This window comes from Drosophila persimilis, unplaced genomic scaffold, assembly GCF_003286085.1.
Source record: "Drosophila persimilis strain 14011-0111.01,24,50 unplaced genomic scaffold, DperRS2 tig00000653-arrow-arrow-pilon, whole genome shotgun sequence".
Classification (NCBI taxonomy): domain Eukaryota; kingdom Metazoa; phylum Arthropoda; class Insecta; order Diptera; family Drosophilidae; genus Drosophila; species Drosophila persimilis.
Window position 1 is genome coordinate 252,402 of NW_020825330.1, and position 11,661 is coordinate 264,062.

At 51.9% G+C, this 11,661-nt stretch overlaps 1 protein-coding gene and 2 non-coding genes across 3 annotated transcripts in view; 2 read left to right on the plus strand and 1 right to left on the minus strand.

Annotated features, from left to right (window-relative positions):
* The window catches only part of LOC6601743, a 56,163-nt gene extending 45,154 nt beyond the window's left edge, over positions 1–11,009 (plus strand). The window contains 3 exon segments of the mRNA XM_026991265.1: positions 5,770–6,257; positions 6,340–6,465; positions 9,866–11,009. Of these exon segments, the coding sequence (XP_026847066.1) occupies positions 5,770–6,257; positions 6,340–6,465; positions 9,866–10,604 (1,353 nt within the window). The 3' untranslated portion in view covers positions 10,605–11,009.
* Trnat-cgu lies at positions 4,455–4,526 on the minus strand. Its single transcript has one exon. It is a non-coding gene; the product is annotated as a tRNA-Thr (tRNA).
* Trnap-cgg lies at positions 4,786–4,857 on the plus strand. Its single transcript has one exon. It is a non-coding gene; the product is annotated as a tRNA-Pro (tRNA).
* Positions 11,010–11,661: the final 652 nt, after the last annotated feature.

The following is an 11,661-nucleotide window of genomic DNA, read 5'->3' on the forward strand; positions in this document are numbered from 1 at the left end:
GTCAATTGCTGTCAATGCCGGTGACCAGTCTGGGCAGTGCCTCACCCTGCTCATGCCCCAAGCCGTTGCGTGTGCATTTGATTTTGATTGATATTTATGGCACTTTAAGGACATTTGTGGACGGGGCAGAGTATCCGCCGCTGCCTTCTATAATTAGAGGCAATGGAAATTTAATTGTTGCCTTCTCTCCCACTTGAAGGCTCTCCGTACGAACCGTGGCATGGGGCATGGGGCATGGGGTATCGTTGAGGAAACTTTTCACCAGGCAAAAAAACAAACAATACTCGGATAAAAATGAGTATAAAACATGTCCCAACCGTTACATGCTGCCACCCCAAAGGGGGGCAGGGGCAAGGGGTGGGTGGACGGGTAACTTTTTTTCTTGTTGCGCAACATGTTTTGGGGCTCTGCCTCTGCCTCTGCCTCCGCCTCCCGTCTTCTGTCCACCTGCTGTCCAGGAACTCCGTTTCGTGCCTGGCTTTTGGTGACCATTTTTGCTTCGTCCTTTCCTCCTTGGTCGTCTCCCTCTCCCTGTCACTGCCACTGCCCCTGCCCTTCTCTTTGTCGTTTCTGCATTTTTATGGCATAAAAATTAAAAATGAATTTTGATTGTTTTCTTGTTTTTTCTTTCTTTATATTTTATTTTAATTTCCCCTCTCGGTTTCCACTCGCTTTTCCATTTGGCTTTGTTTTAGTTTTCATGTCGCGTACTTGACGTTTTTTCTCCTCCTTCGGGGGGGTTGGGGCGGGGGCCTTTGTTGCTGTTCCACGACGACTTTTGTTCCTTCGGAAGGGGAAGGGAAGGGAGAGGAGAGGAGAGGAGCAAGAGGAAGCCTTGCATGGCCAAAGGACATTGCGAATGGAATTGGACGCCAAGAACCAAGAGGGGGCAGCAGGAGGAGGGGAGTGGAAGTGGGAGTGGGAGTGGGAAGGAGGGCCTTTCATAATTTCCATTTAAAGTGGATTGAGCCCTCTTTAAGCCACACAATCCACCAAAGATCTCCCAATCGATCCAAAGGATGGTGCAAAATGGGACTCCGATGCGAAGATGATCAGCGAGTGGATCCCATCTCCAAAAAAGGAGCAAGGAAGGAAGGAAGAAGATACCCCGAAAAGGAAAAGAACAAGTGGGGATCCCCCAAAGGGAAACTCTAATGGGAATCCTGGACTCGTGCACTGCACTCCCCTTCCACATGCCTGTGGCAACATGTGGCAGTGTGTGGCACTCCCCATGTGTATTTTTCTGCTGCATTCATAATTTTATTATAAATTGTTTCCTCCGATTTTCCTGCCTCCGCAGCAGCGGCTTTTCCACTGCTGCTGTGTGTGCAAATTAAATTTACATTTATTTTTCGTGACTCCGATGGAAATTTACGCAAAATGCTAGACAGGTGGCCGGTGGGGCACTCACCGACTGCCACGCACACGGCGCAGGGGGCAGGGGCGTGGTCTCCTGTCTCTACTGCACGCTGCACGCGCTGCACGCTCAGCACGTTTATTCGCACTTAATTCGCACTTTTTGACACCTTTGACCGCTGTCCCTGCCCCCCTCCCTGCGTCACCCTGGATTTAGCCCCTGGTTGCTGCCTGCCGGCCTGCCTGGCCCCAAAAGTCCGAAAAGTAAATATACACAACTCTGCCACACACACACACACACACACACTCACACACACACAACGTGCCACATGCTTGCTGCTGTCAGCAACATAATGTTGCACAACGCGAAAAATTATGCAAAATAAATTAATTACCAATTAAGGGTTGCAGGGGGTGCACTTTTCCACTGTGATTTAAGCCCCATTGGATGCAGGGGGACAAGGGGGTCAGGGGGCCAGGCGGTTGGGACCCGATTGGGGGTTGCAAGCGTTTGTCACATGAGAGGAGCTGCAGCCACTAATTAGTGTCATTAAATGCGCTCCACATGCCGGTCACAAGAGAACTCTTGACTTAGGAGCCAGCTCCCTGCCCTACCCCCCACCCCTGGGGGGTGGTGGTGCATAAAACATGACACAAAATTGCATTGAGCGACCAAATAAATAAACCATAAACATAACCGACGAGCGACGACCGACCTCCGATGACCGCAGAAATCAACTTAATTTCTAAGTGGAGGCCCTGCCATGCGGCCTGCTGCCTGCCCCATGTGGCACACAGAGAGCCACAAACCGAAAGGTAACCAAAGTAACTTCCGTTAACTTGCGTGCAAACCTGTAATTTCCATGCCCCATGCCTCACTCCATGCCGCACTCCCTGCCACTCTCCGTGGCACTGTGGGACTGCGGAATTGGGGTTAAAAAGGGTTTAAGTTGCGACAAACTTGGGGTCAGGTCGCATGGACATGCATATATGCATATGTATAATAATTATAGGGGGAGAAGCAGGGAGAGGCAGGGAGACCAGAGCGGTGGCTCGTCCGGAACGGAACGGAACGGAACGAACGGATCAGATCGTAACGAAACGCAGCCCCTTTCCTCTCCCTCTCGCACTCCCCCTGGCGCTCCCTCTCCCTCTTGCTTAGGAAACTAAACTGTGAAAACGCCACAAAGAGGAGGAGGGGGCGGGGCAAGCACTGACCGGAATACGATGGTCCGTCCCGTCAGTCGTTTGTTGGCTTTTGTGCCGCACGTGAAATTTGAATATTGATTGGCTTTAATGAGTGTCGTTGGTCGCGCAATTAGTTTCGTAGAACAGGGGAAGGGAAGGGGGCACGGGGCACGAATAAAGCGGCAGGTGGAAGCGGAAATGCTGGCTTGCGAGCGGAAGAATGGGCGGACGAATGGGTCTACAGGATTACTCCTTCAGAAAAATACGAGATGGAAATTGCATTGAAAATTGAAACTAAACTAATTAGACATCAGTGCATCACAATGGCAGTCAGTCAGTCAGTCAATCAGTCCATCAATCAATCAATCAGGCTGCCAGCGCCAGAGCGCATGCACTTGCGCGTGTGCGTGTGCGTATCGCGGCATTGCATGGCATTCGCTGGCATTGTGTTGCATGCCTCTGCATCAGCCTCTGCATCAGCCTCTGCATCTGCCTCCGCCTCCGCCTCTGTAGCCGCCACCCCGTAAGTTGCATGCAAATTGAATAGCATTTTGGAAATGGTGGAAATGTAATGCATAAATTAATTGAGGGGCACAAAAACTATGAATCCGCAATGAGAAGAACTCTGCTGCCACTCTGCCACGGAGAGTGGTGCTAGCGGCAGGGCAGGGGCAGGGGCAGGGGCAGTGCAGGGGCAATCATTGCTGCCATTGTTGGGGAAAATGCAATGAAAGTGCAATATCGAAGCGCCGATTCCGATTCCGTTTAGCATTCAATTTCATTTCATTCTAAACTAAATAACAATGCGGTCCTCCTCTGAAAGGACTTGTGTGTGTGTGTGTGTGCGTGTGCGTGTGTGCTGCATTCCGCATTCTGCATGCAACGAGCATGCAACTGCCCAAAATTGAGTTTTGATGCGCTTCCATTGCTCCGGACCCCCCCATTACGCCGGGACTCCTCCCCGAATCCTGTTCTTGTTTGAAACGTCGCGTTTAATTTACATAAATTGATTTGATTGAATTTTTATGAGTCGACTGAGGGTCGACGGTCGAGGGACGGTTGGTGTGTCCACAGTGCAAGTGCCAGTGCCAGTGCCACATTTGGGGGCACGCACATCCCGAACGGGGAGTCGTCAGTCCACTGGCCAGCAGGAATCACTGCTGATGGGTTTCCCTTCACCCGGGGTAGGGCTAGGAGGATCAGGGAAACGTCTAATTAAAGTCATTTCCAGCAGCTGCGGAGGCGAACGCTTCGGTTCCCTCCTGCTCCTCCCGCTCTCTCGCAGTACTCCTGCCTCGAGGTCACAGTTGGCGCTACATGGCGCAGGGCTTAATACGACCCATTTGTCCCATTCCCAGGCCCCCCCTCGCCGCACACCGGAGGAGGCGGGCAATCAGCGGAGGCAGAACCCAGAACCCAGCAGCATACAGTCGCCGCACATTGTGTCCGTCGATTGTGGTGCACGGGTGAGTGGGTGGCACATTGAGGTTCGGGGTACATCCCATCCGTACGTACACGGGTCGGAAAATATGCATATTTTAGGGTTTCCTCGCCGCTGCCACCCGCCATCCGCCACCCGCCACCCGCCACCGATGCAAGAAACTATTTAGTGGCAGGGGCGGTGGCAGTGGCGGAGGCAACGCTCAACGCCAATTTGTCATAAATCTCGTTATTTTAAATCGTGTGTGTGTTTGTGTGTGTGCCCCCAGCCCAGTCTTTGTTTGCATTGATTTGTTGCTGGTTTCGTTCGGAATGTAATGCTGTAGGGTGCGTAGAGGGGGGAGGACTTTATCGAGTCACAACAGCAGTAGTCTCTGGACTCGGATATGGGGTCAGTTATGGAAAACTGGCTAAAGAACGAAAGGAAACGAAAAAAGAGGAAGAAAGTCCCATAGAGGATCATCTTCCTTTGCCTCCTGTGAGGTTTGAACTCACGACCCCTGGTTTACGAGACCAGTGCTCTACCACTGAGCTAAAGAGGCGGCTCGACAGCGGACCGCGCGCCACTCCACAAATTCCTCTAGGGAGTGCGCGTGCGAGAGAGAGGGACAGAGAGTCGTAAAGATAGGACAGACGGTCGGAAGAGCGGGGCGGGGCGGGCAGTACGGAACTCGAGTTAGAAGCAGCGATCGATCGGCGGCGTCGATTGCAGAAATTCTATAAATAGAACTCTGGAGAGAGTGCGAGAGCCCCGCTGAGCGAGCACTTTTATTCATCAAATGTGGAGGGGGGCTCCAGCCTGGCTCGTTGGTCTAGTGGTATGATTCTCGCTTCGGGTGCGAGAGGTCCCGGGTTCAACTCCCGGACGAGCCCGAGTCATTGCGTCTCTTTTTTTTGTCCGCCCCTACGAATCGGGAAGAGTTTAGAGGAATGAAACGGAACTGCGGAGCTTCGGAACTGTTCATTAGGGAACACTATTTCGTGGGAAAGTATTTTCTGGGCAGCCCAAAAGTATGCAGCACAAGCGCTTCGCAGCATTTGGCAATGCTTCGAAACATTTCGAAAGTTGCGCAACACTCGCAAAGTCTTTCGCAATATGATTCTCGCGCTCTGTCGCGCCTCGTCGAAGCCTCGCTTGCCCTTCGGCCGGCCTGCCCATGATTCGATCCAGCAATCACTTGCACCTCAATCGTCGCCTTCGCAATAAATTGATCGCAACATACGCTGCCGAAGAAGCTCAGTAGCTCAACATACTTTTCAGCTCATTTATATTTGTTTTTAGCCATTTTTGGCGTGACGTTGGCCCTATCGTATGCAACCTAGCGTGTACTCTGAAGTGCTCTGCCCTACGCCACAGCTAACGGGCGCCGGTACTCTGGAAAAGGAGTGCGTGCTTTGCCTCGGATGTCCCGCAACTTCAATTTGCATTGCAGATCAGCGAAAACTGTGTGAAAGTCACCGACAATGAACTATTTTGTGGCACGTCCAGCTGCATCGCCCCGCCCATCCTAGGCGATGCGGGCCGCATTCATTTGCAGAACATCGATCAGTTCTTTGTGCCGAATCTCGAAAAGCGCAGCAGCATTGCCGCTGCAGCACTTGGTTGCTGTGCCGCTGGTGCCGCCTGTGGCAGTGGGGCAAGAGGTCGACTCCCCGGAGCCATCGTGTTCGCGGATGGCGCTAATGGAAATCTATTGGAGGGATATAGCGTCCGTGAATACTGTAGTCCGTGTTGCATGCCACGAATATGGATCCGTTCTAACCGCAGTGTTTCTCTCCTTTCAGATGATGACTATGGATATCACCAAAACAGAACCCGGACTCGTCGGGCTCTCATCGAATCAACAGCAGCAGCAGCAGCAGCAGCAGCAGCAGCAGCAGCAGCAGCAATCCGGACAGCAGCAGCAGGCCGCCAGCATGAACAGCAACAGTGGCAACAACGTGGGGCAGAATGCCAACAACGGTTGCAACAGCAACGGCGGCGGGGTGAACAGCGGCAACGGCAATGGCAACAACGGTGGCAACAACAACAGCAACAGCAATGTCCAGAGCATCGCCGCGGCGGCCAACAACAATAACAACAACAACAATGGGAGCCAGCTGTGCGCCGGCTGCGGCAAGCACATCCAGGACCGTTACCTGCTACGCGCCCTGGACATGCTGTGGCACGAGGACTGCCTCAAGTGCGGCTGCTGCGACTGTCGCCTGGGCGAAGTCGGGTCCACCCTCTACACGAAGGGCAACCTAATGCTCTGCAAGCGTGATTATTTGAGGTAAGTGAGTGGCGTGGCAAGAACCGCCGACTGTGGCAGCTACAGGCACTCTCATGCAACGCTATTTGTCTCCTTCTTGTAGATTATTTGGCAACACGGGCTACTGTGCCGCCTGCAGCAAGGTGATCCCCGCCTTTGAGATGGTGATGCGCGCCCGCACCAATGTCTACCATTTGGAGTGCTTCGCCTGCCAGCAGTGCAACCATCGGTGAGTGTCTCCCCCTACCCCTCCCCCTCCCCCTCCCCGCCAACACCCCCACCGATCATCCAATCATGCAATCAACCATACGTTCTATCAGTGTTAATGATCCTCTCCACCATCCCACGCCTTTCCAGGCGAGGGGGGGGGGGGCCCTTTCGCCACAACGAAAGGGCAAATCCCTTTTTAATCTTCGGCCAAAGTGGCACTTGGCGTCTTGCTAAGTGTATGTTAGATGTACATGCAACAAGGCCAGCAAATTGCCATCGTTTAGACGCAGGAGCGAGAGGGAAGGGCTACGCCTACGACTACGACTGCGACCCTTTAGTGTCGTTGATTTTCTATGAAAACCGCATAAATTTCGGAAACCCATTCGGAACCCTTTTGGGTGCCATTGAAGCCGTCGGCAGGGCCATTCCCATGCATATTATCCGTGTATTCTAAGGATATTCAAAGGATATTCTGTGGATATTTTATTGGTTCTGGCCAATTCGTGAAATGTCACTCTGGAGAGAGCTTTAAAGCGGGGCAGCCCGCCCGCACTGGTGGCACGTCTGTGGCAGGGGGGCATCGTCTCATTCGGTTCCTTCTGGTCAATATTTTTCGCTTCGTTTTCGTTTCGTTTCGTTTCGTTTCGGGGTCTCTGCATTAATAATGAGGGTGCACATATGCCTCTGTTATGCCACCCCTAGTCTCCTGCCTCCCTGTGATTGTGCAGCAGCAAGGGGCGGAGCATTAAATATTAAAAATGCCGCCACACGGCACCACACGGCATCGCTGGCACCAACAAAAATATTGAAATAAATGTTAAAACATATTGGCATATTGTGAGAATCGTCTCCATCCGTGGGGGGACTGCCCCCGTCCGTGGCGCCCCGTTCTGTGTCGCTTTTGTTTTCGCATCGTCGAAAATTGACTTTAAAAATGTAACAGGAGTCGCGGTCCTGCCCGCTGCCTTCCTCATCCTGGGAGTGCAACGAACCCTGATCCTGCCTCCTGCTACGCGCTACGTGCTACGTTCTACGTGCTACGTGCTTCGTGCGTCCTCTGGTCGACTCGTGGATTGATCTGCAGGAGAGATCCTTCCTTTCCCTCCTGCGTGTCCGTGCCCGTGCCCGTGCCCGTGTCCGCGTCCGTGTCCTCTGGCTAATCAATTTTTCACGTAAATTAATTCAATTGCCAAAAAAATCCATTGAGGCGTGGCCGCATGGCCAGCGGGTGACTTGCAACCGGGACTGTTTGTGGCAATGTGGCTGCCCGCTCCTGCTGCTGCTGTTGCTGCTGCTTCTGTTGCTGCCACATTTAAAATGCGGGCAAACAAAAAGAGTTTTTCCCGCAGTTGGATTCCTGTTGGGTTCCTGTTGCTGTTTGGGGAAATTCTGTTTGTTGCAGGATGCAATGCCGCATTGCCTCGTCCTGCCGCCGACGACCGTGAGGTTTGCATAATTTCCTGTCGTCAGCATTCGACGACTGCTCCTTCCTTCAACCTTCCGCGAAGGCAGGGAATCCAAGCCAAAGCCCAAGTCAAATTTTTCGTCGTATTTCCCTCCGTTGTTTTTCTTTTTCTGTATTTCCTGTTGACAATTTGTTGCCTCCTTTTGGTCCTGCTGCTGCTGCTGCGACTGCCCGGATGTGCGAGCACACACACACACACACACACACACACACACACACACATACACATACTCCCTGGAACCCCACGCTCCTTGGTGGACTCATGGACTCACTTATCAACTCGTCTCCATCCTCGTCCATGCCGCATGCTCCTCCTCTCTCTCTCTCTCTCTCTGCGGCCATGTCACAGGTGCGCTGTGTCGCTCTGTGGCACAAAAAACCAAAGGCTGCCACTGCTGCATTCAGCCACCAAGAAAACAAGAAAAACTTTCCACTTTGTTGACTCGTTTTCGTTTTCGTTTTCGTAGATTATTTTTTGTGTTTTTGGTAGATAAACAAAGCATTTTTTTGAGGACACACACGACGGCCACTGCCACTGCCACTGCCACGCCCACTCGCTCCATCAATCGATTGGGACTCCCAGCTTCCACACTCCAACTTCAGCGGCAGGAGCGACCAGAAGCAGGCCAAAAAATGTTGACGTAAATCAAAAGCCAAATTTCATATCCGCTGTAAGTCCTGCTGTAAGCTGATTTCTGCCCCCGCTCCACCAGAGTCCTCTCCGCCATCCACATGGGATGCAGGAGTCAGTGTCAGTGGCAGTCCCCCCCGCACCCCGGGGGAGAGAGGCACCACCCCGTGTACTTGTCAAACTTTAAACGCATATTTTTTCTGTACAGCAGGGAACAGCAGGGAGGGGAAGGAAGGGTGTATTCCGAATCCAAAAGAGATCGATTCCAGCTGTCTACGAATATAGGATCTGATTGAAGGAAGACCCATCCACAAATCGATGGATAGTATCCTCACAAATCGGAGGAGAGAGCACTTATTCCGAAGTCCAGTCCCTCCAATTTGTTGATGGACAATACGAGTGTTTTCTGCGATCATCAGAGAGCTGACGATAGTTCCATTCGTAGAATGTGGAGGCATACCATCAGGGCATCCATTCGTCTGCCTTGGGATTCGTTTATGTTTGGAATCGGGGACTCCTAGCCCCTAGCCCCTAGCCCCTAGCCCCAGGTGTGCCTTCTGTTTTTGGTTTGTAATGCGAGCTCTCGCTTTCTCTATTTTCTCTGTTGATGGGAATCGGGAATGGGGACTGGGGACTGGCCACTGGCCACTGGGCACTGGGCACTGGGCGTGGTCGGTTGCCGTACAGGTGCTAACATAAATATTTTGACAAAGGGATTCATGGAGTTGGGGATTGGTCCGAGTGGAGCTGGGGCTGGGCAGGATGGGATGCCCCGCTCGGAGCGACTTCATTTGCAGTCGGATGACTGCACTCCACTCCACTCCACTCCACACCACGCCAAGCTCCCCCACACCCCCCCACACCATTAACTGTCGCTGACAGCAGAGCGACATTTTCAAATGCTTATCTGACTTCCTTCGTTCTTCGTCGTTCGTCCTTCGTCCTTCGTCCTTCTTCCTGATGTGTTCTGTCTGTGGCTCTTCCTGCTTCTTCGTCTGATTTGCTTTTGTTTCAATCCTGCAATACACAGTTCCTGGGGTTACCTTTCAACCACTCCACCTCTCTGCCTTTGAACCGCTGTCAATTGTCATCTTTGTCTCCGGCTCCTGGCCCTTCCTCTGGCTCCTTTTGCCTGGTACCTCCTTTTGGTTTCTCCTTGCTTAAGCGTGTGGAAAAATCGTTTCCACTTCCTGCTGCCCAAACCGCACTGTCCCAAGCCACTTTCCCCTTTCCCCAATGCTCGTTGCACACTTGCTCTAACCTCTAACCCCTAACATCTAACCTCTAACCTCTAATCGCCTTTCCCCTTTGGTCTTTTTACAGATTCTGCGTGGGCGATCGGTTCTATTTGTGCGAGAACAAGATTCTCTGCGAGTACGACTACGAGGAGCGGCTGGTCTTCGCCTCGATGGCCAATCATCCGATGCTGAAGCGCCACGTCTCCTCGCTAGGTCAGGGCTCGCCCACTGGCGCCGCTGGGGCCCCGGGTGCCGCCGGCGGACTGCTCGGCGGAGGACCAGGCGTCGCCAACGGGGGTGTGGGCGTGGGCATGGTCAACGGGCCGCGCACACCCGGCGACCACAACAACAACAATGGACCCCAGACGCCCACCGGAGGCGGCTCTCCGTTTGCGGCCGCGGCAGCTGCCGCTGCTGCCGCCGCACACATGAAGAACCAGCTAGGGGCGTCCAGCTAAAATAAAGCCCTGGGCATGGGCGGAGTTGGACCAGGTGTCGTCGGAGTAGGAGTTGGATCTGGATCTGGATCAGGAGTGGGAGTGGGAGTGGGAGTCAGCGGAATGGGCGTTGGTGCTGGCCAGCAGCAGTTCTATGGCGTCACGGGCTTTGGTCTGCCCCACCAACAGCAGCAGCAGCAGCAACAGCAGCAGCAGCAGCAACAGCAGCAGCATCAACAGCAGCAGCAGCTCATGGGCTTGGGCCTAGGAGGAGGAGCGTCTGGATCCATTGGAGCAGCAGGAGGAGGAGCAGCAGCTGGAGGAGGCGTTGGTAGCATGGGAAGCAGCTGCAAACGCTACCAAAGAAAGTTCTACAACCGCAACTGAATCGAGAAGGGTAGATTGTGGCTCGTCGCTCTTGGATCGAGAGAGAGAGAGAGAGGGAGAGGGAGAGGGAGAGGGAGAGAGAGCGCGAGATATGATGCCACATGATTACGGATGATGGAGTCGATTTTCAATCTTCGTTTGCTTTTGACTGAGTTCAAGTTTTATAGTGTTATAGTTTTAGTTTTTGGTTAAGTTGCCACGCAAATCACTTGCTGAATGTTGCACATGTTGCAGGTGCAGGACTAAGTTTTCATTTCCCTTTCGAATGGGCAAAAATTCGTTTCGTTTTAAGACCTGTAAATAATTTACTTGCAAGCTGTTGACTTTGGAGCGCGATAGATTTTTTTTATTCTTATTTTTATTTTTATTTGTCGAGTGTGTACCACTTCATATGGGTATACTCGTATTCGCATTCATATTCATATTCATATTGATATTGATATTGATATATGTAACAAATATATTTTAGTTTTCACGCTCGAAGCGTTGCGGTGCCAAAATAAATTCAAAGCAGTGCCAAAAAAGTCAAGAAAGAAGCATACAAATAGAGAAGCAAGAGAGAAGGAGAAGAGAGAGGAAGGCGGCCGCCGAGAGGAAGGCTCTGTCAAAAAATATATGTGTCTCATGTCTGCCCCACCGATCGATCAGCTATCCCCGATATTTGCCCAGATTTAAGTTCCACCTTCAACCAGAAATGAGCCAGAAAGGGGGCCGCCGCTGCAGTTAGGGATTGGCAAAACTTTGATGACTTTGATGATGTGTAAATATTGAAAACATTCTCTGCACACGACTACGACTATACAATACAATATACGATACATATGCATATGCATATGTACGAGAGGAGTGGAGTGGAGTGGAGTATATATATATATCTATCTATATATATATGATTTTTGTTCGGATTCCATTTTAAGTCTGTTAGAGCAACATTGTTGATTATTATTTAAGTTTAGTTTAGTGCGAGGCTAATTATCGCGGGATACCACAGCGGAAAGCGAAAACCGGAGATGTATAGACGAGGCAGGGGTAGTCGTTAGTCGGTAGAGGGTGGAGG